Here is a 25724-nt window from a genome sequence, read left to right as displayed (position 1 = left end):
AGTTTTCTTTACATTAGATACAATACATATAGTTAAACCAGTCCTACCGATTAGCGAGGCTTCTTCTTGTAGGGACCTCTTATGTTTGGCAATCTGGTTGATCTTGATTTACTTGCTGGTAAACTAGGTAAGGTACCAGAATAATCAGTCATCAACACAGGTACCCTCTTACTAAACTCCAAAGGTAAATCAGATGGTGCCACTTTGTGCAAGTTGATTGACAAAGATATTAATTTTGTGATTTTCTTGTATAACTTTTTCTCTGCCAAGGTTGCAGGCAACACATTGTTAAAGTTACTTCTAAGGAACCTTTCTTGACGTAATTTGTTCAACTTCAACAATTCCTTTGAGATCAATTGTTGAAGATGCTTCGCAGAACCCGTGATCTGTTTGTTATCCTTCTTGAGGGATTTCAAAACGTCAATTTCAGTCGGGTCCCATTTGAGAACTTTTTCAATCTCAATCGTCTTACTTTCGTCATAATCTTCAAAATAGACGTTCTCATCATCATCCACAGCCTCCTTGGTCTCAACCTTTAAGCTCAGCTTGGAGTCAGACTCTTCCTTGTTTTGGTCAGTGACTATTTCCTTTCCTGTATTCTTCAAGTATTCTTTTCTAATTTCGTCGATTTTCTTATAGCCTATTTGGTTTAACCAAACATTGTTCTTTAAAATCTCCGAGACCCCAGTTCCTTTAGAGTCGAATTTAGGAGCAAAGGATTTTACCAGCTCGTTATTTGAATTGGCTAACCTGAATTCGTTCTTGTTTGCATCCTTGAACAAATTTGAAGTAATAGTTGGCTTCAAGGTTTTTCCAGTGTAAGTCAACCATTCAGGAGCCTTGATGATGTACCATGTTATGTAGAGAAAGTTGTCCAACACGGTAGTTGGTTTGTTAGTAGGCAATGGAATCTTGGATACATGAGCGTTCAACGTTTCAAATGTAGCACTACTGGAGCCCACATTCTTCGGTAAAGGTATGGACTTGACCAAGTTATAAGGTTCAGGAATCAAGGTAAATCTAGGATCCAATTCACTCTTACCAAGTTGAGATGTGAATAAAGGTTGTTTAATGGTGGGAGGAGCAGAAGAAGTAGCATAACCAAAGGAAGGAATAAGACTTGATGCACTAGGATTTGGCATTTCGCTCATGTATGTCGCCACCTCACCATTGGAAACACTATAGCTGTGACCAATCTTCTCGAAATCAGAAGCCACTTGTTCTTCCAATTCAGAAGGAGTGTCGTTCTCACTAGAATAGGAAAATAAAGCAGTTTTAAGCAAACTACTTTCCCTTAATAAAATCTCAGTAGAAAACTTGTAGAAGAAATCTATAGCTTTGTAGTCTTTGGATCCAATCTTGAGGTTTCTTATCTTGAGGGAACTGGCAACCTTGATGTCATGATAGATATCATAAAGATTAGTATACTCCTTGGAATCGTTCTTTTTCAATATAGTTGTGGTGGAACCTGAATCCCCAGACTCATCAAAGAAGTTTCGCAATGAGTCTATTATCTTTGTTGAATCAGCTTCATAAAAATTAGATGGGAAGTCCAATGATAAAATAGATGTTTCGATATCGGCCCTTTCAAGCACCAGGAAGACATCCTCAATCAACTGCACCAAATCTTCTAGAAAACAGTTAGTATTGGTTGTGAAATGTGTAACATGGATCGTAGATGGACGTACTCTTTGCTTCGGCAGTCATTATATATGGCTATTGTCGGTGAGACTTGTGTTCTAATATTCAGTTGTTTAGCCCGTTCACCGCGACTTCGAAAATTTTATGTGACGCGCACGACTACATGGGTGTATGGGTCAATGGCTGGAGACATAAAGGTGTAGGTGTTGCGCCAACTATGCAAACAATTGGGTCCAGACAATACCGATCGAAGGAAATACTTCCTTTTAAAAATTAATAGCGGGAGAAAAAGGTGCTGAAGAATGCAAAATATGCAAATCCTCTGCTGGACAATACAGACACATTAAAGAGTTCTTATTCACCTCAAAACATGTTTTATTACTTTGTATTTTGGAGTACTTTAATCTAATCTAAACCAAACAAACTCAATATCTGAGTTAAATCTGACACAATCACTCTATTATCAGCAATTATCTGAGCAGGCCGAGAAGAATTTCCCAACCGAATATCCCCAGCAGGTCCTGTCATACAACTTGGAGACTCAGCTTCAGGACTAGGCATTGGGTGATTCAAGTAGCCACTTTTAACATCTCTATCAATAAGTACTCCATTCCAGCCGGATCTCACCAGGCCCACATAATCCTTATCGTGACTATCACCGACATGCCAACAGTTTTCCAAGAATGAAGATCTTTTATCGGCTGGCAAGGAGCCAATATTTGAGATTTGGGAATTTGCAACCAAGTCAAAGAATTTTTTTGAAGGCTTCTCATGGGACAAGTGGTATGAAATATAGACATTGTCTATGTATTGGTCAAGGCCCAAGCTTTCAAGAATATCGTAGACACGAGGATCCGAGTTGCTCGACACCAATACGGTAATATCATTTTCCTTCAATTTAGAAAGTGTAGGAATCACGTCTTCATACAAATGGTACCCTTTCGATGACTTGAACCGGTTAATAAGGCTATTACAAACATCAAGGGAATCCTGGTCTTGGGAATAGTGCTTCAAATCAAAAAGACGAACAATCAACTCCAGCCACCATTGGTCGGTCGAGGTGATTTCTTTAGAGTCTTTACCATAGTTTGGGAATTCTTGGAGCAATTGATTGTGGATGACAGGAAAAGATTGTTTAATGGATTCAGCCAGCTTGTCGATTCCAAATTGCTCGGAGGCAATTTCGTGGTACTGAATATGTACTGGTTTCTTTGGGACATATAGGGTGCCGAACGCATCGAAAGAAACAAAGTTGGGCTTGGAGAAAACGGTATTGGTGTCTCTAATCTTTCTGGCGTTATTGAATGTTAAGGGGTCAGAAATCAATGGAACTGACATGTTGGTCACCAGTCTGGCAAATTGTAAACTGGTTTTAACAAGTGTTTTCATGGTGCTGAGGTTTATTATTTTTCTTATCAGTTTATCAACGAGCATTGTTTTGTGTGCTGTGAGATTTCCAAACACTAGCTAATATATACACAGCTATAAATATGATAAAAAGTGGAATCAAACCAGTGGAATTCATCCGAGAAGTACCTCCCATCCCCATTCCTTCATGATGGTACTCCAGTGTAGTTTACTGTAAATCCCCCCGGTTATATCATCGACTGGACACAGCTCATTAATTGCAGCCATTAATCCGCTCAATTGGGTAGAGATGTTTTTGAACTTTTCATTGTCATTTCCAGTTCCATGAGGTATAAACACATCATCTATACTTAATGAATTGATCTGTTTCTTCCTGATATAATCATCCTTTCTTTTCCAAACCTCCTTAACCACTTCAAATGCTCTATCGACATTTCCAATCCAAAGTCTAGAAGAAAGAATCCTCCATCTTTCTTCACACCACTCTCTTTCCTCAGCAAGCTCTGCTTCACAAGAGCTCACTAGTAAAGGAAAAATATGGACCGTGTAGGTTGGAGACGTAGTAGGAATGGATGCCAAAAGAATGAATATCTTTTCGGCGAGCTGATGAGAGGATAAGGATGGAATTTCAGGAACTGCCTGATGAAGGTACAATAATGTTGCAAACCTATAAGCTTCGGCAGTGGCAATGCACGAGGATAAGTCAGTTTTGGTGTTATCGGCGTTATTTGCAGCATTCATTTGTTCCAACATCGATGCAGAAATGGTGGGTTTCCATGACAATAAGTCTTGTCTTAGCTGGGTGGCTCTGGTTATGGTTGTTAACGTATTCCTGTCAGGAAGCTTCTTATCTTTCTTCCTGATCTTTCGAATGTTTGAAATCAACGATGCAACTTTCCCCATAATCAGAAACAATGATTGAGCACATCCCAAAAGAGGATCAACATAATCGGAATTCAAAGAAATGTTCTCGAAATTGTCGAATAAATTATTGAATCCTCTATGAATACCACCAAAAGTGTCCACATTTCCTAACGTCAGTTCGCTAGATTCGGACTTGACATCAGGTGACCTATCGAGTTTGTCTTCGAGAAACTTGGAACCCTTACCTTCTTTCTTCTTGGAATCCTGCAAAATAGTGGTGATAGAGGCCACCAAGTCGATTCCCTTTTCATCTGACTCGGTAGTCATTTGGGCCAAGACTTCAAAATAAATCCAAATATTGAACAAAAATTGAGTTGACTTGGGAATCTTCAAAAGATCAGGTTTGGCTTCTTCATGATCTTCTTCTACCTCATCTTCACCAGTCAAAATCTTATCCCATTCAGAATCTTCCACAAGCACTAATCTTTTCTTCAATTCGTCTCGTTTGGAGTTCACTAAGACTCCATACTCCTCTGTGTCTTTAGGAGTTGAGCCGTTAGAATGTATCTTTCTTCTCTTTTTGCACATTTCATTTTGGTTTTCTTTCAAGAGTGCCAACACGTTTTGGATCATGGTTTTAGCACCTTTCAAATGAGCTATTCCACTTGAAGTATGCTTGTCCCAAGTCTCACTGACAGCCAAATTTAAGCATATTGCAATGGCAATATCGGCAGGTAACTGTTGGTTCGGTTCACCCGTTCCATCTGTGGATGCTGATAAGCCACTAGCAAGCTCCAAAATGCATCTTTTCATATACATGTACCCTCTTGTTCTCAAGTTGTTTCTATTGGTAGCTATTCCTTCATTACCAGCCATATGGAACAAGGTTATGGATGCAATTGAGTTGAAAAGACATGAATATTGAAGAGCATACGGTAAAATCAACTTCCTCCAGGGATTTTCATTCGGACCATTCTTGATGGACAAGATTTCAGCCGTGTATTGGGAGTATAATCCAAGAATTTGCTCTTGTTCGGCCGTCAAAAGCATCGAAGAGTTGGATCCAACGTTGTAGATAGGAGTAGACTTGACACTAACGGTCAAGGGAGTAGATATGCCATTGATGGAACCTCCAGGGCTGCTGGAGAGTTTTGTCTCTTTATCATGCCCATTTGAACTGGAAGAAATACTTTTACGGTTTTCATGGAAACCATGGTTTGAGAACCCCCTAACACTTGCGGGACTTGGTACCAGCTGGGTATCAAGAAAGTCGTGAAGAGGACCTCCGTTTTGAAGGTTTAATGGACTCAAGGGAATATCCAACTTGATTTCTTCGTCAAAAAGAGAGTTATGCCTAAGATCTTCGTCATGGCCAAATGCAGAGTTTATCAAGGCCGACAACGTAGGACTGAGGTGGATGTTCTGAAAAGAAGGATTCGACATGGTCAATTGTGTATGGTGATGCTGGTTCAAATGGGGTTTTAGGCTTTTGTTGGTGATGACTTCAGGAGACCTGGCAGCCGGCGTGAGAAAGTCGGAAATCGTGGGAGACATGGTTGGTATGGAACCAGGGTGAGGTCTATAAATATCAGACGAACGGGTGTTGATTTCATCTATGGCTGCTTCTGCAAGCGAGTTCAACCCCACGGAGCCAGTTTTGGTGTACTGACGGCGAAATTCTGAGATCATGTTGGGATTAATGCTTGAGTTGGAACTGAAAGACCTGGCCATTTTGGACGACTTCCGTTGCTGAGTGGAATGTATTTGGGTCTCATTCAAGCTTTGGCTTCTCTTCATCTTTTTACTTATATGCTCTTCTTCAAGGTCATCAAGACCTCCACCATCACTTTCATTGTGATCCAAATGCAACGAAGAGTCGCCTAAGTTGGCAAACAACTTGGCGTTGGATTTGGACGTAGTTTCGGGTTGTCGACGGCGTTTGTTGTATGTGGCAGGGTTGATACCTTCTTCAATCAAATCGTTTTCACGCTTGATGTCTTTGATCGACTTGCCTGTCACAGATATGGATGCCAACTCAAGATGCCTTCGAAGAGTTGATGGGCTTGTATGGGGATGAGCAGTTGATTCTTGCACATGTTCTGGTCTTTCTTGGTCTTCGGGTGTTCTGTAGTCGGAGGAGTCGGGACCATCGTTGAAGCTTCTCCACTTGAACCGGGTGGCATACCCGCCGCAAGCGATGTTTTTCTTCAAGCATTTCAAGCATGAAGGCTTGGTTTCATCACATTTCAATCGCTTCTTTTTACATGTAAGACAGCCATTTCTCGACTTTGTATTCTTACGCTTAGTGGCCGGCGGTATGGATGTGGACAGGGGGCCCGTAGTAATGGAACGAGGGGTGTTATTGGAGTCGGTGGGGGTTATGGAGGAGTTCGGGCTCAAATCTGGTTCAGAAGGTTCAACCGTTGTGTTGGGCCGATTCACCTTCGACATGTATTCAGCGACAAATGGAATGTGAGGGGTTTGTTCCAGAAACGTGGGGAGAAGTCTCTTGTCTTATAGAAGGTATGGTTGTGGCCGGAAGGTTATTTTAGAGGTCACACTTGGTGAATTGGAAAATTTAGCGGTGTCTAGCAATAGATTTAGGAATCCATTAGCAGATAAGATAGTAGACTTTACCTGCGCGGGCGCGCGCATGTAGGATGGAGGATCCAGGACTCTCAGGAAAAAACATCCTAATCAGGTGCAAAGATCCACGCCGGTGTGCTTCGACGTTTTCTCCACCCTACTGATTGTTCTGTGGTAGTAAAGAATAGCATATAGGGGTATAAACTGTCGCAGGCGGGTTTGGCCGCAGGTGCTACCGATTGTACCAGATCAACCGAATGCTCGATTAGGGACCCTAACATGTGTCACAGGTTTTCAGCGCTGTTTCAGGAGAAATCCACCTCAGGCTTCAGGTACTGTTTTTCCGCGGCTCTTATTGTTGCCAGAAATGTGTTTCGGCGCTGCATGGTTTGCGCTTTTTGTATGTTACAGTGTTTCCTCGATGAATGTTGATCGCATCTCTTGTCCTCTAGATTCGCTTTTCACCTTTTAGATCGTCCTAGACTTTTATGAATTATTGATTCAGGCAAAAAGTTATTTGAGGAATGTGAGCCTTATGTCCAACAATCTTCTGCTTCTTAAATTCGTATTATTTTTCAATATTGAGTTTGAATTATTTCTCCCACGGGAATATAAATTATGCAACATGTTATATATTATCAGAAGCTAGGCTAGCATGCAGGTATATTACATTCATAAATGAAATGAGAGGGCATTTGTAAATTTGAATTTGTGACAGATAGTTTTGCACCAGATATGCGACAGGGTGCAAGCCTATGGTGCGGTGCGCAGGAAATTCTGGCATTTTTGCAGCCGAAACCAGTGGGATGTCGCAACATCATTGGTTATCCCAGACTGTTACCTATGATGTGGACTATTTAGTTGGTACCGTTATAGGTGACTCCATAATTAATCCCCCATCTTGACGGTGCTTTTCATGTAGAATAGTCTTACACAAACATGAAAACATGAAGAGAGAAGTGAATTAACCCCATAACGTACTCTCATGCCGGGTACTGGATGGAAGCTTCCGCAAAACAAATACCTTTACAGCGACGGTATCAAAACTCTGTACAAGGGTTCCGCAGTCTATGCGACATTTAAGTAAATGGCTATAGTATTTGTAATAGTAGGGATTAAATATCCAATGCGACGACGGATGAAGAGGGTATAATATTCATTGAGAAGACAGTGTAGTTACTATGCAAATGATGTGTATTTCTTGGTTACTTGAACTCGAAGCAGGTGGCCCCCAACTTGAATCTATATGTGCAAGTCGATTTAGACGCTAACAAAGTTGTATTGGTCCTGCCAGATTGTGTCACGTATCTGACCCATGGGAAACATGTGTATTTGAGGTTCTGTTCGTCGACTTTGAGGTAGTTGAGCTTGAGTCCCGTGTAAGATAACATGGGAATATTGTAACTGAGTTTGACATGGTTGAAGGACTGAATTTTGGTGAGAGATTTTTGGATTTCCTCAATCAGAGACGACTTGGATCCGTTGACCCCGTAGTACTTGTCTAGCTCACGTTTGGCCAGTTCATTGTCGTCTTCGTCCAGTTCATGGGTGCGGTGATATGAATGTGCCAGGTTTTGGATGGTGGAGTGGATTTGTGAAACTGTTAAGTCAGACACTTTATCACTAATGGGCAACTCTGCCATCATCTTGATTGATGGGTTATTACCTGAAAACTGTTCTATTTCCCAGATCAACTCCGAGCTGTCCACCTGGAAATTAACGTGTCCTATCTCTGCTTTGTACTTCAAATTGTCATCAAACAAAACATCGAATAGGAGTGGATTGATGGGGATTTTGATTTTGAGATCCTTGCCATGAAGTCTCTTTCTAAAGCTGGTGGACAACACACATAGCACCTGGAGTCTACGGTTGGTGGGGTCAATTCTGTAGAGGGGTTTGACCATGAACAACGGGAGTTTACGTCTCTGCCGTTGCTGTTCCACATGATAACTCATAAGTATGAACTTGTCGTCAGGTGGGATGAACCTCATGAGATTGTCTTTGTAGATGGTATCGAGTTCCACGCATTGGTGGAACTGAATGTTTCTGAAGGGAATGTGCTTCTTGAAAGCTCTTAGTTCCTGGTCTTCAACGGAGTCTCTCAATTCCATATCTTCATCAGGATCTCTCTCCTGGTCTTCACCAAGTATCAACTGGTTATCGGGTCTTTCGGTCACCTCTTCAACGATTGGCTCGTCGCTGTCAATGTTCGAGATTCGGGTCTCGTTGAAACCAAGGGTACATGTGGGCATTCCCAGGAGATAACACTTGACAAAGCAGTTCCCAAACACTTCATTCTGGAGAATCACCTGCTGTTCAAGATCATAAAGAAACTCACAGTTCTCGACGATGTCGACATATATCTCATTTTTGGCATAGTAAATCCCCTTGGGCCTCCAGTTGATTGCCAGACTGGATGCCCTCACTATGGAACTGTTTATATAATTCTCTTCCAATACCAATTCATCGGCCTTGACGGCTTGGTTATGGGTGGATCGGATCTTTTTGATATCTTTGTTCTTTTGCTTGGACTTGTTGCTCTTGGATCGAGAATCGGGGTCGTCGTCATGGTCAGACTCAGAACTGGATCCACTGTATTCCTTGGTTTGCAACTCAAAGTGCGGTCTGTTTGGAATCACCTTGATGTACTCCTTCAAGATATTATAGTCAGTCATCTGAATGACTCCAGCATCAATGCACTCATCAAGAAGCTCATATATGAAATAGACATTATCGATTATCACTTCTTTATCGAGAACTCGTGCCAGCGTATCTGATTCTGGGCCTGAACAAAGATAGAGCTTCATCAATTCTTGGAAATGGTGGAGGAAAAGTACCACAAGCATCACGTCCACATTTCGCCTAGTTACCACAAGTAGCAAAATGCCATTCTCCCTCAAGAGGTAGATATAATTGAGTCCATTGTGATGAATTACAGGTGTTCTGTCACTTGGAGATTGTTTCTTGTAAATCACGTCAAAATCATTCAATACTTTCTGAGTATCAGGAATATCTTCGTAGAATATTCGGTATAACAACGCCTCGCTGCTCAGGTACTCAAGCTCGGTATCAGCGCAGTGGAGAATATAAAATGCAGAAACCATCACAACATGTCAACTAGGCTTCAATTCGTTTTCGCGATTTGGCATCAAGGAAAATCACAACACTCATTTTTCGATGCCACCAGTACTAAAGCGTCTTACCTCACTTGCACCTCCTCTCACGACCAAGGCGATCATAGATGAGCTTCGCTTAGTAAATAGTGGAGACTATAAACCCTGGAAGCTTGAGCACACAACTAATAATGAAGATAAACCCACCAGTTTCCTCTCAGCTCACTACCAGTTATCTTCATTTGCTAAAACGTGGTTATTCTTGAGCGAGGTGGCCAGGGAAGCCAACAAAACCAAGCACCACCCGACAATAATTACCACCTATAATAAGGTGGACTTCAAATTGACAACCCACGATGCTGGTAATCAGGTTACAAATAAGGACATTACCTTGGCCTACGCCATTAGAGACATTTTTCTTCAAGTGCAAGTGCTACCAGGAAAAAGCAAGCTGTTTGAGCTGTTCCTCAAGGGGATCTCGGAACGTTCGATGCTTTCGGAAGCATCCAAAACCATTGAGAACTTGATGTCTGCTAAAGATTCTAAGCAGAACAAATCCTGAAGCCTAGCGCATATCAAACATGATTTATAAAACCCTCCGCATTGACCTCCAAATAACTATATCCAACTATGAAGCCCGCTCTTTTGAGACATTTGAAATGCTTGACAAGTTTACTAGCAGTATCGGCTGCTTTCACAATTACATTGGAGGATCAAGACCATACCAATGACGACTCAATGCTCACCTGGCTTACAACGCGTCGGCCACTAGAAATTGCAACGATCAATGACTTGGATCCAGAAAGCCTATACAAAACCGGTGTGGTGATAGTTAAGGACACCAAATCCATTATATTACCAGATGGAGATTATATCGATATCGAGTCCTTTGGTGGTGGTGTACCTATAATAGGCGATGAAACCTTGTTTGCGGAGTACAGCTTTAAAAAAACTGTACTCCACACACAGTCTGTAAGTAGGCCATTGGGGTCTGCTCTCGACAATTCGAGATCTACAGTGGCCAACTCGGTGTCATATTCTGTGTCAGCTTCAAGTGGAAAAACCTTTTCACTCATTGCTTCTGTTTCTGCTAAGCTTGTGCTTCAAACAGCATTTGAGGCAGAATTGGACATCAGCAAAGGTACTCCCATTTCGGTACAGGCGACGTGTAACGTTCCCGCTGGCAAAAAAGCACAGATAATAGCCGTGATCTCGTTAGTTAAGGTGAATGTTGAAAAGCGTTTGATTACGTTACTGGCCTACAAGAACTTTTCTGATTGTTTAAAGGGTCTTGTTCGTGCTAATCCAAAGTCATGTTTAAAGCCCAACTTTGGCTACGAGCTTGAAGAATGGGAACGAACAGAGCTTGAGTTTGTCAAGTCAGTCACTTCCAAATGTACTTCCCTTGACTGACTTTACAGGTCTAGTTTATTCTTTATATAATATACAAAATTATCTGACTTATTCGTAGGAAAATTCCCTTTTAGCCATACAGTACTTATCCTTCACTTCTATAGCTTCATAAGTTCCTTCCAAACCAACCATAACAGTGTATTCATGGTCCTTGATGTTGTTGATGGTTTGAGTCTCGATGATTTTATTGACGCCTTTATGAAGCTTGGAGTTCTTGGTTCTCTTGGCTTTCACGTTTGGATCAAGAGTTCTGACGTACGTGATAGAAAATGGTGGTGTACCCGTGAAAGAGAACTTTAATTCTGTTTGGTCTCCTTCATGGATGTTTTGACTTATATAATCGCCATGGTTTACTTCAACGGAAGGTAAGTCATGAATCACTATTTCCAAGTCCTTATACTTTTGGGAACTTGGTTCGATGTTCACCATACACTTTCCAGCAGACGAGTCTTCCATACTGGAGACATGAATTATACCTGGTTTTGCTGCCAATCTTCTAAACTCGTTGGTGGTTTGGGCTTTATGATAAGTTCCTTGAAATTCGTATGATAATGTAAAAGGAGGTTCACCTAGCAAATCGTATCCAACATGATCTCCAACACAATAGTAGCTCTTTGATTGGTCAAACTTGGTGACATCTGGAGCTGGGCTTATTGAAAGTATAAGGGTACTGAGATTCTGGGTCTTCTTTTCACATCTGTTGCTATCGCTCACTTGAGTTATACTGAGTTCATATTCGCCTTGTTTGAGATATTTCCAGATAGGCACATTCTTTGAGTCAACAGCATCATTCAAGTTTATTGTGGGACCATTGATATTTTCAATGGTGAACTTCTTCTCTAAGCTGTCCCCAATAAGCATTATTTGAGCAGAAAAGGGAGCTTTTCCAGAAACAGAGATCGAAAGAGAGTCCAATTCATTAATGTACTTGCTGAGGGATGCTTCACATAATTTTAAAACATCCATCTTTTCAAATACAATGCTTGGAGCTGGCAAAACCTCATAAGAGATAATCTGCGGTTTGAATCCTCTATCAGGGGATTTACTTCTTGTGTAAAGACCATCAAATATCCTCTTGAATCGGTGCTCATAGAGCCCACTATTGTCAGTTGGGAGGTCGATGAGCAACTTGCTCTTGTCACTAGTCATAGTTCTGGAGTCAGTTTTTCCACTTGGAAACTTAATTTCGTAATCCACCATAAAAGGTCCTTTACCTTCGAAATGAACAGTAGCTTGTCTCTTACAACCTTGACATCCAGATATAAGTAAAAGGCTTTCATTAGTACTAGAAGACTGGGTGATCAGTTTGTCTGCATCAGCACGGATTTGAGGTCTGGGGTGGAAGGAAACATGGATAGCCTTTTCTATATCTGAAATTTTCCCATGACACTTACCATCAGTGAAGCTCACCAACTTGTAGATACCTGGTTTGCTTATTGTCATATGAGTTGAAACTTGGACAGTTTCTGTTCTTTTATCGTTAAGATTTTCAAGGTTCGAAACTTCAAATTCTACTGTACCCAGCTTACTTTTGAAGAACCTCGTCAGCAATGGAATATCAATGAAATCTCCTTCAACAATTTTATGATAAGACACTTGTTGTTTTACATCAAAGGAAATTTCAGGAACATCCGACCTAGCAACTATTTGAACCTTCTCCTTACCATCGAAATCTGTAGCACAAGAATTGGCATCAACTACGTTAGCAAGAACAACATCGAAAATACCACCAAATGTGATGTCCTTTGTATCAATTTCAAAAAGTCTACTGTAGGCCTTCTGATTGAGTTTCGTCAAGATATTCTTTCCTGAGTTTTTGTCGATCAATGAATAGTCGAAGGTAAATGGAAAGCTTCCTGTGAAATACACAGGTACACGCGTAGACTCTCCCTTACAGAGGTTGATTGTTTTCTGTAAGCCATTAGACTGTCTATCGAAGAATGAAACCTTAGATCTCTGTTTGAAGTATGTCAGGTAGGTGTGTTCTTTTTCGTTCAAGAGTGTAGGAGAATCATAATAGTCATAATCTCTGATAGCCTCAAATCTAACCACATAGTTGCCTTCTCCTGGAGGTTTATAAGCAAAGTCAAAGTCATTGCTTGAGCTCTTCAATAGTCTCTTAATTCTTCCATTTGGCCCTGGAAGCGGTCTTAAAGTCCCCAGACTTGAATTTTGATATACGGAATATTCCACAGTGAAAGGAGCGCTTCCCTTTGCATTGAACTTGAAATTATAACCAGTCATACCAACACAATTGTCCACCAAAGGCTCAGCTTGGATTTCTAGCAGAGGAGGTAAAATAGTTTCAAGATTAATGGCGGAGGGTTGAACTTCACACTCACAGTATTTCCCAGAAACACGAAGAAGCTTATAAATTCCAGGATTGGAGACGGATATCCCTTTTTGTAAGTCAGCAAAGGTAGAGAATTTATGAGAAAAGTTGAATGACAATTCAGGATTTATCACAGATTCATATGCATAATAAGCAGTGAATGGTAGTTGTTCTCTTATGTTGGAACTGGTTGCAAAACTGAGATCTTTAGTACCATTGACCAAAAGCTTCTTGGAAGAATCCATATCAATCAACCTCAATGAAGGCTTTGTTAACAAATTGAGATTATACCTCAAATCGGAAGAATCAGACTGAGGATTGTATCTCTTAACGTTTCCTAGTGAATCTTTGATTTCAAGGATCTGAAATTGAATTGTACTGGACTCTTTGACATTAAACATTTTTGGGTCCTTAAGGATTTCTTGCTCCAACAGATTTCTGGTAATTTTGTGGGAAAATTGGCTGGTGAAGTTGAATTTTAAAGTATCCAAAGTTTCAAGACTGATTTCGGCATCAATAACTTTATTACTCTTCCCGTTTATAGTTGTTCCGATTTTTGTAACAAGAGGAGGTGATCCATAAAATGTAATTAATGGAAGTTTCATGCTGAGATCGTCCAACTTGAACCCTACACATGCTTTGTTGTTGGTGTCAGATGCATAGCTCTTAGGTAAGATGAATGATGCACCCGGACAGTAAGCAAAGGAAAACTCATTTTGCACATATCTCATGTTGGTTCCACTCTTGTCTCGTACTATGCTGATTTTATAAGAACCTGGTTCTCGAACGGGAATTTCAAGATAAAACACTCTATAATCGTCTTTCACGTATTTTTTATTTGATTTTAGATGAGAATAATCCTTGTTGATCAACTTATGGAGATCAGATTCCTGGAACACTATTTGGGACACCTTGTTTTCTGGAGATGTGTACTGGATTTCAAGAAGTCCAAGATCAGTGGTGGTATTGAACTCAATAGGAATTTGGAAAGGTATCTTTTCTTCTGGGTCTTGGCACACAGAATGTAGGTCGAAAACATTGAACTTTGCCAACGAATCTGGAAGATACTGGATGGTGTATTTACCCTTGAAATGAGAGTCCATATCGATGACTTTAGGGTTTATAGCATCACCTGCTACTGTGAGTTCTTTGGAAGGTTTTAGGGATTTGAAATAGGGACCCACAACCACCATGAAAAGTGACATATTCAATTTGCTTGCAAGCAATATGTTGAACAAGTTAAGGATCAAAGTGAACAACAATGTCACTAATGGAGAAAATGAAAGGTATTGAAGATTGAGAATTGGAAGAAACCAAAGGAATAGCCCGTCAATAAGCAAGTATTTCAACACGAAAGTCATACGACTGAGAGAAGAGCCAACCACCGAGTCATCGGCAATGGTGTTAAGAAGCATTGCATCATAAAGCTTCCACGCCTGGATCAACACAAAAACCGATACCAAGAGAATTCTCTGGAACGCTTCATCAAGAATATGGACAGGAATTAAAGGATTTGACTGGCGGTTGGTGGGTGGCAGGTATTGACGTGCCAGCCTGATCTCGGTGACGGTATCATCTATTCGAACCCGCTTCTTGCCACTCCTTTCCATGTTTTAGAGATCTGTGTTCACGAAGGTTGAATCAAAACAAAAAAATATGCGATGCGAACTACTTCTATTTACACTAGAAAAACTCTATTCATTGATCCATTGACCATTATTTTTTACTTGCACCACTTTAATGACAGGCAAATCCCAGCCCAACCCCCCAGAACCGATAGCAGCTCCAAATCGAGGGATAACATATGCCTCTCTCTTTGAAGAAGTGATATTTTTGGGTGCATACTTGTTACCTAAGGGTTTGGAGTATGTCAATAATGGAGACCCTTTGGCAATATTGGCCAATTGCTTCCCTGAAATGTCCACAAGTGCCTTCATTCTGGCCTTTGTTACCACGCCTTCTTTTCTATTGCTGCTTAGGTTAAGCAATTGGTATACCATCATATCTGGAGGCATTTCACCTGACGCAGCCAACACAGAGTGAGGATGAATGTACACAAACCCATCAGTAGTTTCGTCCGATTGCGCTGTTAACGTGATTGTTTGGTATGGGATGTTAATTATACTGGTGCTCTTGGGAACACTGACTTCCGAGTTGACGATATCAGCTCTTACCGAAATCTGGTCTAGGAATCCCGATGCAACAATCTGTTTGATGGATGCCACTTGTTTTTCTGAAGGAACTCCAAGCTTGGTGATACCTTCGGCCTCAAGAGTGGTTGCAACACTCTCCAGCTTCGTATTCATCTTGACAATACGAGTGATCTGGCGTCTTAATTGACCTATTTCTTTCATGACTTTGGGTCTTAAGTAGTTGTCCTTGAGAAAATCGTCTTGCTTGTCATGAGGCACATGGTCAAAGGCACAGACTGCCGATAATAAGCAAAGGGCATCACTGGACTTGCTCAACCGGCTGAACAAAGCCCGCGACCTGTGGAAGTCGTTGATGATCTTCTTCTTTTTATCATCGTCTTGTTTGGCAAACAGTTCACTTTGAGTGATTTCTAGTTCACCGATAAAAGGATCGCCAACTGTGAATGCTGACACGAGGGCAATGATATATGGCAAACAGCCTCTTTGGTTTCCCAAAATCAAGATCTTAGCGAATCGTGGAGTCAATGGGAAATGGGACATGGCTTTTCCCAAAGAGGTGATGGTTTTGTCTTTGGCCAAAGCACCAATTGCACCCAACACCAGTTCTGCCTTAGCTAAGGACTGTCTTCCTGGAGGTGTTGGGAATGGGAAGTTTACCACCTGATCAATTCCCATACTTTTCATGGATAGGGTGGTGCTTTCAACCGGAGTTCGAAGAATCTCTGGATCACTGAACTGACTGAAAAAATCCTCATAAACAGCAGAAGAGAACAACCGGTAGCAGTGACCTGGTCCTGTTCTACCGGCTCTACCACATCTTTGGTCAGCCGATGCCTTGGAGATCCATTCAATTTCAAACGACTGAATATCGGTATCCTTGTTGTATTTTCTCTCTTTGCACCTTCCACAGTCAACCACATACCTGATTCCCGGAATCGTCAAAGAGGTCTCTGCTACGTTGGTAGCCACCACACAGATTCTGCTTCCCTTTGGAGGGTTTTGAAACACCTTCATCTGTTGATCTGTGGGTAAAGAAGAATACAATGGTAAAACGAACAAGGGATCGTTCGGAGATTGGTGTTCTTCAAGCGACTCCTCAAACCCTTCTTCTTCTTCGTCAGAGGATACATAGTCATCTTCTTCACCATTCAAAGCTTTGTTTGTTCCCAAATCGACTTCTTCAGCCTCCAAATCAACATTCTTGTGGTTGACCACAGTGGTGATGTCTTCATCTATTTTAGTGATGTTTCTGGAAAGAAAAGGAAACTCTGCTTTGAGTCTTTTGACCATGTCAGTGATTTCAGCCTGACCCGTCAAAAAGATGAGAATACCTCCAGGAGGAAGCTTTTGGTGGATCTTGCATGTTTTCTTAAAGGCTTCTTCCTGATATTCAAAAGCTGTGTGTCTACTGAAATGAACACTGACAGGATACTGTCTAGCAGAGATCTTGATTATTGGAGGAGGTTTCTTGAACAAAACTGAGTTCAGAGAGAAATCAGATACTCTTAAGGTAGCAGACATAATGATCAACTTTAAAGGTTTGGTGGTCTCGGGATTAGCATCGTGACGCTTCCTTCTTAACTTCAAGACTCTGCTGAGCATTCCTATAAGAATATCTGTATTGATATTTCTTTCGTGTGCCTCATCAATGATAATGACAGAATATTTGGTGAGGAGGAAATCGGACATCATTTCTCTAAGGAGTACCCCGTCAGTCATGAACTTGAGGGCAGTACCATGTTTTGTACCTTCTCCTTTGATGTTAGAATCAAATCGAATCTGGTAACCTACTCGGTGACCATGATCTCCAAGTTCATTTTTCACTCTGTTTGCCATGGAAACAGCTGCCACTCTTCTGGGTTGGGTGACCCCAATCATCCCAGGATACAAAGGCGAGTCTTGAGAACCAAACCCGGCCTCATATAAGAACTGAGGTACTTGGGTGGTTTTACCAGATCCGGTTTCACCACAAATGATGATACAGTCGTGATGGTAAACTGCTTCCATTACTCTGTGTTCTTCATTGAAAACCGGCAAATGAATACGTTGGTTTTGCACTTCTTCACTTCTAACAATATCCACGAAAAATGCTTGTCTTTGACTGTTCTTATTGATGGGGATATAATTTTCGTCATCACTGGAATGGTCAACGTCTTCTTCTCTGACTTGGTGTTTTGAGTACTGTTTTTTCACTGTATCGGACAATTTTGGTAACACCATTTCGGTATGTCCTGACATCTGCTTGACCTGCTGTTCGGCCCATTCTTTGAAGGCCAGTCCAGAAGAGGTATGCTTTGGTTTTGCAGCGAGAAGTTTTGAGACCTCTTCGTCACTTTCACTGTCGCTTTCGTTGTCACTAACATCGTCCAGGCCGCTTTCGAGATCGTTTTCCCCATCCTCGATATCACTTTCATTCTCGTCACTTTCCTCGATATCACTTTGATTCTCGTCACTGTCTTCATCACTCTCAGAAGCAAAGTCATCCTCATCTTCTTGGTGGTACTTGCTCTTTTCCGCTTCTTCTAGTCGGCTTCTCCAGCTGTACTTGCTCTTTGAAACAGGTTTAGCAGTTTCAACTTTCTTGATATTACTGAACCCAAATCCAAATCCAGAACCACCAAATTTTGCAGGCCTGTTATCTATGAATCCACTTGCATCCTGGTCATCTTCCGGGTATTTTTCCTCTGGTTCTTCATCACCTTCGCTTTCTTGGTGAAAAACAAGTTGCTCATCGCCCGGCCATTCTTTCACTTCTCTCTCTTCATACAAAAGGTCTTTAGTCCTCTCATCTCCACGTCCATGTCTCTCTAACTCCAACGCTTCTACTAACTGTTCCTTCCTGGTCTGGCCCCCCTTACCAAGGATCTTGGAAGGTGTGAACATTTCGGTGTCAACCTTGGTATGGGATAACTTTTCAAAAAGGGCCTTCTTCTCTTCTCGCTTTAGCTGATGCTCAATGTATTTATCCAATCTCTTTCTCTTATTTCGAGACATTTTGGACTCTTTTTCGTTCATGGAGTAGATTTGCAGCTCCAATACCCGTTTTCTATCGATCTTTTCCTGGTCTGTCATGGGCTTTAAGATCTCTGCATTTGGATCATCTGGAACAGCGGGGGAGGTTTCCGCAGGTTCTCCTTCGGTATTGCCGTCATCGAGTTGACGGAAGTAGGCTTTATTCCGGGCCTTCTTCAAGGTGGCCTGCTTAGCAAGCATCCCGGACCGAGCCTTTTCGTTGAACCGTGGTCTATATTTCCCCATAGGTTCTGGTTGAAAAGCGAAAAATAATACGCAAAGGTTGAGATGCTCTTCGCGGAGATTTTGGTTGCATCATTTGTGCCTCACAAACCAAAGGGAATCAACATGAACAAAATCGATTTCCAAAAGCATTGTACGTAGTTTACCCAAACCACTGACACTTCCCATACTAACACCATAGTGATATATACGACGTTGACGCGGAATGCCACCACGTTATACGCTTGTGAAAACGTCCAATTGGTGCATGCCTTGAGCAAGGTCAACTGCTCTGAGATAATTGCTCAAGAATTGGGTTTGATCAACGCCTCCAAAACCCTTATCGGATCCACACCTGCCATTAGTAGTGGCAGCAATATTGAGTTGGCGCTTTACTTCATCAAAAAGCTGTTGAGCAATGCCGACGGAAGCAGTGATCTAATAACCGTCGTCACCATAGCCCATGTTAATATGAACAGAGCATTGGTATTATCAGTGTTAAAAAAGATCATGGACAAGTACATCGAGTTTAAACAGGATCTAGACAGTGCGAGTGAAGGCTCCAAGTCGAAGTTGGGGGAGTTTAAGTTGTATATGAGCCAAATCATCAAGTTTGAGGAGATGAACTACGACTCCAACCTGGGGTTATACAACTACGGGTCCATCACTCCACCGAGAGACGAGGAAGAGACACTGGGTGACGAGGTCATCGGGCCCAGGAGCTTGGTGTTGGTGAACGAAGAGGTGGAGGAGGTGAGACAGTTGATGCTTGATAATATCAACAAGCTCATGAATAGAGGAGACAAGATCAACCTTCTTGTGGACCAAACAGACCGCTTGACCAACTCTTCACTGGTGTTCCAGAAACGGGCACAGCTCATCAAACGTCGGATGTGGCTCAGTGGGGTTAAGTTCTATTTGATGTTGGCCTTTGGGTTCGTGTTCATTCTTTATTTAATTCTAACTTCGGCTTGTGGGTTTCCCTTCTTGAGCCATTGCATCCATCGGTAGGGACAACCACAGACCCTACCATTAGTACAATAGCACATACATATGAGATTCTTCTGTTCAATCCTCTTCTTCTTGCTGGTTTTCTTCTTCTGGTTCTTCCATCAGCACGCCTTCTAGTTCCGTGGCTTCTTGGGACACACCAGCAATGGGATTCGGCACTGAAACCTCCTCTATTTCGTCTTCTTCATCCGCGTTTGTGTCGTTCACTTCCTCCGTGTTGTCGTTATCATTATCTTCGATGCCGTTGTCTGAGTGATCGTCATCTTCAAGAGTGGTGTCCATCACCGGTACGGCATTTTCCAGGTTATCTTTAAGACGCTTCACGTCATTGAAGTCGGCAGGCTCGGTCCTGGAAGCTGCTTTCTCCAGTTTTCTCACCTCAACCGCCGCTTCAAAAGATGCCAACTTGTGCTTGATTTCTGGTACAAATCCTGAATACTCAGCTGCTTCCAATGCTGCCAAAATGTCCTGGGCGTTGACGGTCTTGCGGTCACTGGCCTTGGAGATGGCCCGGGCGTGGAACATCACGTGCGATACAAACACGGTGGCAGACCTTTGAAGAGCTATCAATGAGTCTTTGGCCATGGACATATTCGCGTCGTTGGAGTTGAGGATATCTTTGGCTAACCGCTGGATGATAGAACGCGGAAAGAGGATCTCGTCAATCGAGGTGATCTCGGCTTCTCGGTTGGGCTGGGGGTAACTGCCATCTGGGTTTTTTCTCCAACCTTTTGGTGGCATTTTGAGTTGTTGGTAGGAAAGATGGAAATGTAAGAAAATGCGTCTAACCGCGTTTTCTAAATTTTCGAGTTTTTCACTCGGGATATGGCCGTCAAACAAGTAGAGTCCAGCAGCCCGAACTTTGAGACGGATGATCCACGCGGGGGGGCCATCCATCACAAAAACATCCACATGGTACATTTCGGTGACTACGAGTTGGAGCCGTGGTACGGTAATACCGCGTACTTCAACCCCAAGTCGGGCCTGCTTGGGGTGGATCAAGAAGATGGCATAGAGTGGGAACTAGAGCATTTACATGTTTGTGAATATTGTTTCAAATATTCCACAAAGGCTTCCAACATGATACGACATCGAGTCGCTTGCACTGCCAAAAAAGAGCTTCCAACCATAGGAAGACTTGTATATAGAGATGATGATAGTCCGTTTATCATAAGGAAAGTACAAGGGTATCAACATCCATTGTTCTGCCAGAACTTGAGTTTATTTGGTAAGATTTTCTTGGAGGACAAATCGGTGTATTATAACGTTGAACAGTTTGATTTTTATGTGCTTTACGGGCTAGACGATAATGACATTCTGGTGTATCACAACAAATTGCCCGACTTCAAGCCCATGGGGTTTTTTTCCAAAGAGTTGCTGCCATGGGATAGCGACAATAACCTAGCATGTATCTGCGTGTTTCCTCCGTACCAAAGAAAGCATTTAGGGTCGTTGTTGATAGAGTTTCTGTATGCGTTGGCCCGCGTTACCCCAGGCCAGTATCTCAGTGGACCCGAGTTTCCGCTCTCTCCGTTTGGGAAAGTCACCTATTTGAATTTCTGGTCTCGTAAGCTTGCACCGGTTCTAGCCCAGTATTTTACAGGCGTCAAAACTTTGCGATTGCAAGACATAGCTGAAATCACAGGATACAGAAAGGAAGATATCATGTTAACGCTTAAGTATATGAATTTGATCGACAGTACCCCGAGGAAAGCACAGCTTTATATGGGCAATTTGTACCTGTGGTGCGAGTCTCGTGGTCTCAACCCTAATTTTGAAAGCTGTATGTTAAAAGAAGACAGTATACTTGTATAATTAATGAACATTTGAGTTGCAGCCATTTAAATTTCCAAACGCGCAGACCCAAATCCTCCACTCTGATCTGGAGATGGCCAACACAAAGTCCAGTTACTTTGACAAATTGAGGGCCAAACGAGAGTCTCAGGCTACTAAGGAACTACCAGTTAGTTCAGAGTTACCACAAGAAGCTCTACCAGTGAAAGAAGAACCACTTTTTGTCGAGGATTCCGAAGATGAGTTTGAAGATGCGATTTCAGTCCAGCGGCTGGAAGACTTCACCAAGTTCAAAGATGCCCTCACCAATGTGTTGGGACCACTAGGTGACCATATAATAGAGCCGCTTTACCAAAAGTTCAGCGGTTACGACGACAAGGTGCTCTTGGCCATAGACTATCATCTCAGAGGTGATGTGAAGATGAAAGTGCCCAAGTCTATACCGCCAATAACTCTTAGTATGGATGTCAAGAGGAAACGAACGCGTGGTATCCAGATGCCTCTAACCTACAACAAGCGGGCCAGCCCTGCCAGACCAACCGAAAGTGAAAGCAAACCGACTGTTACTGAATGGAAGAGATTCTTGGGGACCCTCTTTGCAGACGCGTATGCCACAAGGCCATATTTAAAGAGCCTTCTGTACTTGCAGAAGATGTCAATAAGGAGTTTGAAACCAAGGGTTTTGACAGGGAAACAAAAGAAGCGCACGTCTGATACGGCAGTGATTCGACTATATACTAGTACTCCTGGAGATGTCAGTGATGGAAGAGAGATCGGAAGACTAAAGGAGGATTTAACCCGTATTTTGGCGCCGTTGCTAGACCTCTGCATCTTTGAGTTTGAGGTGACAGTGGCACTTGAAACTACCAAGAGGCTCATGATTGGTGACGAATTTTACGTGAAAATTGACTGTTTTTTGACTAGTGGAGCGTTCGAGAAGACAAAATCTCCTATCAATGAGCTCGACACCATGAAGGAGACACGAACAAACATAACAAACGAGACGGAAGAAGAGTCGAACTTACGGCTTCGGAAGTTTGCTGTAGCTGCTTTATTTTCGAGATTGCAAATACGACCTGTTAAAGCCAAGGACAGTCTTGGTGCTACACAGGTCAATAGTAGCGATGAAAACCCACATCAAATCATTGATTTAGATAGTGATGAAGACGACCTTGAAAATAATGAGTTGAGTCTCGATGAGTTACAAACGTTCTATTCGGAAAACCAGCAGTCAGAGATGTTGAAGGCTTTACCTAATACCACCACCCCTCCAGCTGAGAACTTCTCTCTACAATTGAGGGAGTATCAGAAACTAGGATTGTCTTGGATGCTTGCTCGAGAGAAAGAGTTGGACGTTTTGAAGTCTCTTAACAGCTCTGGTTCCGACTTGGAAGAGTCTTTTACACTGCAATCGATCGATGAATTACAGTTGATGGAAGACGGAGTAATGAATCCTCTTTGGAAGACTTTCAGGTGGCCCAAGTTAGAATCCAAAGATGTCCATTCTGATGTGTTCTATGGAAATATGTACAGTGGGGAGCTCTCTTTACAAAAACCATTAATTAAGTCTTCTTTAAGAGGGGGGATTTTGGCCGACGAAATGGGATTGGGGAAGACTATCTCAACATTAGCATTAATTAATTCTGTACCGTACGATACTAGATCGAGTTTCCATGGGGACCAATATGCCAGCCAAACAACATTGATCATAGTTCCTATGTCTTTATTAGCTCAATGGGAAAATGAATTTGACAAGGCTAATAATAACCTTAACCACAAATGCATTGTGTATTATGGGCTGCTGACTCCAAACTTACAGAGTGTGTTACTAAACAAAACCAAGCATATACCAATAGTTGTGATCACCACATATGGAACCGTTGCAAGTGAATTTGCTCGGTTGCAAAATAGAGGTGATTTATTTGACTTTCCTGGAATGGGGTTATATTCAGTAAAGTTCTTCAGAATAATTCTTGATGAAGGCCATCAGATAAGAAATAGAACCAACGAGTCTTCCAAAGCAATATTCCAATTACAGCTGAGTAGGAAGTGGATTCTCACCGGTACACCAATTATCAATGGATTGGACGATTTATACTCTTTAGCAAAATTCTTGGAGCTTGAGCCTTGGAGTAACCTTTCATACTGGAAAATGTTTGTATCTTTACCTTTCAAGCAGAAACAAGCGAAACAAACTTTGGACGTAATCAAGACAATTCTTGAGCCTATTTTCTTAAGAAGAACCAAATCCATGAAAGGTGATGATGGAAACCCACTAGTTGACTTACCTCCCAAGGAAGTTGTCATTGAAGAGGTTGAGTTTAACAATGATGAAAATCAAGTGTACTCTTGGTTCAAGGATTTGGCCTACAAGCAATTTAGGGATAAGTTGAATTCTGGGGAATCGCTAAGAAAACATCTTTGGACCCATATATTAAGATTAAGGCAAATATGTTGTCACCAAGATTTGATTAAAAGCCTCATTACCGATATGAAAGAGCAGAATTTACTTCCCGAGGACACAGTTGAACATGACATATTTAAGGATCACACTGAAATGATGGAAGCAAAGTACAAATTATACGACAAAATTGACATTAATAATAGTGAATGTTCTATTTGTACCAAAACCCCTATAGACATGAGTGAAATCTCCATAACCACATGTGGACATACATTCTGTTTGAACTGTGTGATCGAACATCTTGAGTTTCAGAAAAAGAAGAATCAGAACCGTTCATGTCCAAATTGTCGGGGTCCGATCTCAACATACAAAATATTCAAGGTACGAGATAAGGTGACAACCAAAAAGGAGTATAAGTTTCACTCGGGAAAGGAGGCCGAGAAAGACTTCGATTTCGATATCTATTTGTACGATCCGTCCAAAGTATCATCTAAAGTTCAAGCTTTAATCAACCATATTGTTACATTGAAGGACCAAAACCTAACGGAGCCAGTGATTGTAATCTCTCAATTCTCATCTTATTTGGAGATCATTGAAACCGAGTTACTTCTTCGTGTTGGTGAGAAGAACATTCGTTGCTTGAAGTTTGTTGGTAGTTTATCCAAAATTCAAAGACAAGAAATTTTAGAGCAGTTCAACAATTCGGCTCACTACGGAAACCAAATAACGGTTTTGCTTCTTTCATTAAAGGCGGGTGGTGTCGGATTGAACTTAACTAATGCTTCTAGAGCATTCATGATGGATCCCTGGTGGTCTCCAAGTATTGAAGAGCAGGCTATTGACCGGTTGCATCGAATTGGCCAACAAAAAACCGTTAAGGTGATCCGATTCATCATGAAAAATAGTATTGAACTCAAGATTCTTAAAATCCAGCAGCGTAAGAAACAGTTGGGAGAAGTTGTTGCAGCCGATGAAGATGAGCAGCGCAGAGTTAGCGATGAGGAAATCAGAATGTTATTCGAAGAATGAGCCATAAATATTCAGATTCGGCTAATGGGTCCCAGACAAAGGTTGGTGCTATGGTAAAGGAGAACGGTATTGGGCAACAGTTAAGATTAAAAACGTGTCCCACAAAATTGATACTTCAATCTTAACCAGCAGGAGATTTGCCGGAGTTGCACCGCAGACACTAAATAAGTTTGCCAAATCAGAGCCTGATAATTACAAATTTAAAATGTTGGCCAGTTACATTGTCATTGGCCCAGGACTATCATGCGTACTCCAAGAGGCTTAACTGAGAGTTTTGGTGCATATTGCCACTGCTGCTATTATTGCTTTCGATATCTTCGTTGGTTCAGGTCGGGTTACTTTTGCAGCGGTACATTTAATTTAAGCGTCTCAACTTAAAGCAGGTACAGCCCCACCAGCACCGTCAGTGTCTCAGACCCTGAACGAATATAAATGGTGAATCTCAGAATACAAGTCAGATGGATATATTCTAAAAAATGTGTATGATTGATATAGAATGTTTTGAAATTGTTTCTTGTCTGTGGCAAACGTATTGATGAAGTGAAATGCATTTGGCGACTAAACTAAAATACACGATAATAGTGCAATAGGACCTGGCGTAGCCATTTATCAGAAGAGGAGGGTAAAGACTATGGGACTTGGTTTCTCGTTGTTTATAAATTACTAGTATCTTGTGGATTGTGAACAAAGCATTGACCAACAAAATCACTTTGAATTCCTGCAGATACTTGTGGTTCGTAATGGAAGTTAATATCATCCTTTATATAGATACCCGATTGGAA

General features: G+C 41.7%; 10 protein-coding genes across 10 annotated transcripts; 3 read left to right on the top strand and 7 right to left on the bottom strand. All coding sequences in view use genetic code 12, as the record gives it.

The window, feature by feature from the left end:
* Nucleotides 1–50: 50 nt before the first annotated feature.
* On the bottom strand, nt 51–1707 carry PSN45_003187 (uncharacterized protein; the record flags this gene model as incomplete). Its single annotated transcript, XM_006684506.2, has 2 exons — nt 51–1630; nt 1689–1707. The coding sequence occupies 2 exons, from the start codon at nt 1705–1707 to the stop codon at nt 51–53; spliced, it is 1599 nt and encodes a 532-aa protein (XP_006684569.1).
* A 339-nt stretch (nt 1708–2046) lies between these two features.
* PSN45_003186 (uncharacterized protein) lies at nt 2047–3075 on the bottom strand (the record flags this gene model as incomplete). The annotated part of the gene is made up of 1 exon (XM_006684508.2): nt 2047–3075. One exon carries the CDS (start codon nt 3073–3075, stop codon nt 2047–2049), a length of 1029 nt encoding a protein of 342 aa, XP_006684571.2.
* An 87-nt stretch (nt 3076–3162) lies between these two features.
* Nucleotides 3163–6324, bottom strand: PSN45_003185 (uncharacterized protein; the record flags this gene model as incomplete). The annotated part of the gene is made up of 1 exon (XM_066158026.1): nt 3163–6324. The coding sequence occupies one exon, from the start codon at nt 6322–6324 to the stop codon at nt 3163–3165; it is 3162 nt and encodes a 1053-aa protein (XP_066014123.1).
* Nucleotides 6325–7664: 1340 nt separating this feature from the next.
* On the bottom strand, nt 7665–9266 carry PSN45_003184 (uncharacterized protein; the record flags this gene model as incomplete). The annotated part of the gene is made up of 1 exon (XM_006684511.2): nt 7665–9266. One exon carries the CDS (start codon nt 9264–9266, stop codon nt 7665–7667), a length of 1602 nt encoding a protein of 533 aa, XP_006684574.2.
* A 936-nt stretch (nt 9267–10202) lies between these two features.
* Nucleotides 10203–10985, top strand: PSN45_003183 (uncharacterized protein; the record flags this gene model as incomplete). The annotated part of the gene is made up of 1 exon (XM_066158025.1): nt 10203–10985. One exon carries the CDS (start codon nt 10203–10205, stop codon nt 10983–10985), a length of 783 nt encoding a protein of 260 aa, XP_066014122.1.
* A 48-nt stretch (nt 10986–11033) lies between these two features.
* On the bottom strand, nt 11034–14927 carry PSN45_003182 (uncharacterized protein; the record flags this gene model as incomplete). Its single annotated transcript, XM_006684514.1, has 1 exon — nt 11034–14927. The coding sequence occupies one exon, from the start codon at nt 14925–14927 to the stop codon at nt 11034–11036; it is 3894 nt and encodes a 1297-aa protein (XP_006684577.1).
* An 84-nt stretch (nt 14928–15011) lies between these two features.
* Nucleotides 15012–18728, bottom strand: ECM16 (putative ATP-dependent RNA helicase DHR1; the record flags this gene model as incomplete). The annotated part of the gene is made up of 1 exon (XM_066158024.1): nt 15012–18728. One exon carries the CDS (start codon nt 18726–18728, stop codon nt 15012–15014), a length of 3717 nt encoding a protein of 1238 aa, XP_066014121.1.
* Nucleotides 18729–18830: 102 nt separating this feature from the next.
* Nucleotides 18831–19715, top strand: PSN45_003180 (uncharacterized protein; the record flags this gene model as incomplete). The annotated part of the gene is made up of 2 exons (XM_006684516.2): nt 18831–18858; nt 18907–19715. 2 exons carry the CDS (start codon nt 18831–18833, stop codon nt 19713–19715), a joined length of 837 nt encoding a protein of 278 aa, XP_006684579.1.
* Nucleotides 19716–19772: 57 nt separating this feature from the next.
* DPB4 (DNA polymerase epsilon noncatalytic subunit) lies at nt 19773–20456 on the bottom strand (the record flags this gene model as incomplete). The annotated part of the gene is made up of 1 exon (XM_006684517.1): nt 19773–20456. The coding sequence occupies one exon, from the start codon at nt 20454–20456 to the stop codon at nt 19773–19775; it is 684 nt and encodes a 227-aa protein (XP_006684580.1).
* A 171-nt stretch (nt 20457–20627) lies between these two features.
* Nucleotides 20628–24942, top strand: RAD5 (DNA helicase rad5; the record flags this gene model as incomplete). Its single annotated transcript, XM_006684787.2, has 2 exons — nt 20628–21457; nt 21624–24942. The coding sequence occupies 2 exons, from the start codon at nt 20628–20630 to the stop codon at nt 24940–24942; spliced, it is 4149 nt and encodes a 1382-aa protein (XP_006684850.2).
* Between the last annotated feature and the right edge of the window lie 782 nt (nt 24943–25724).

The sequence above is a fragment of the Yamadazyma tenuis genome, chromosome 4, assembly GCF_029203305.1.
Source record: "Yamadazyma tenuis chromosome 4, complete sequence".
In the NCBI taxonomy this organism is placed as follows: Eukaryota; Fungi; Ascomycota; class Pichiomycetes; order Serinales; family Debaryomycetaceae; genus Yamadazyma; species Yamadazyma tenuis.
This window is presented reverse-complemented; position numbering and strand designations above follow the sequence as displayed.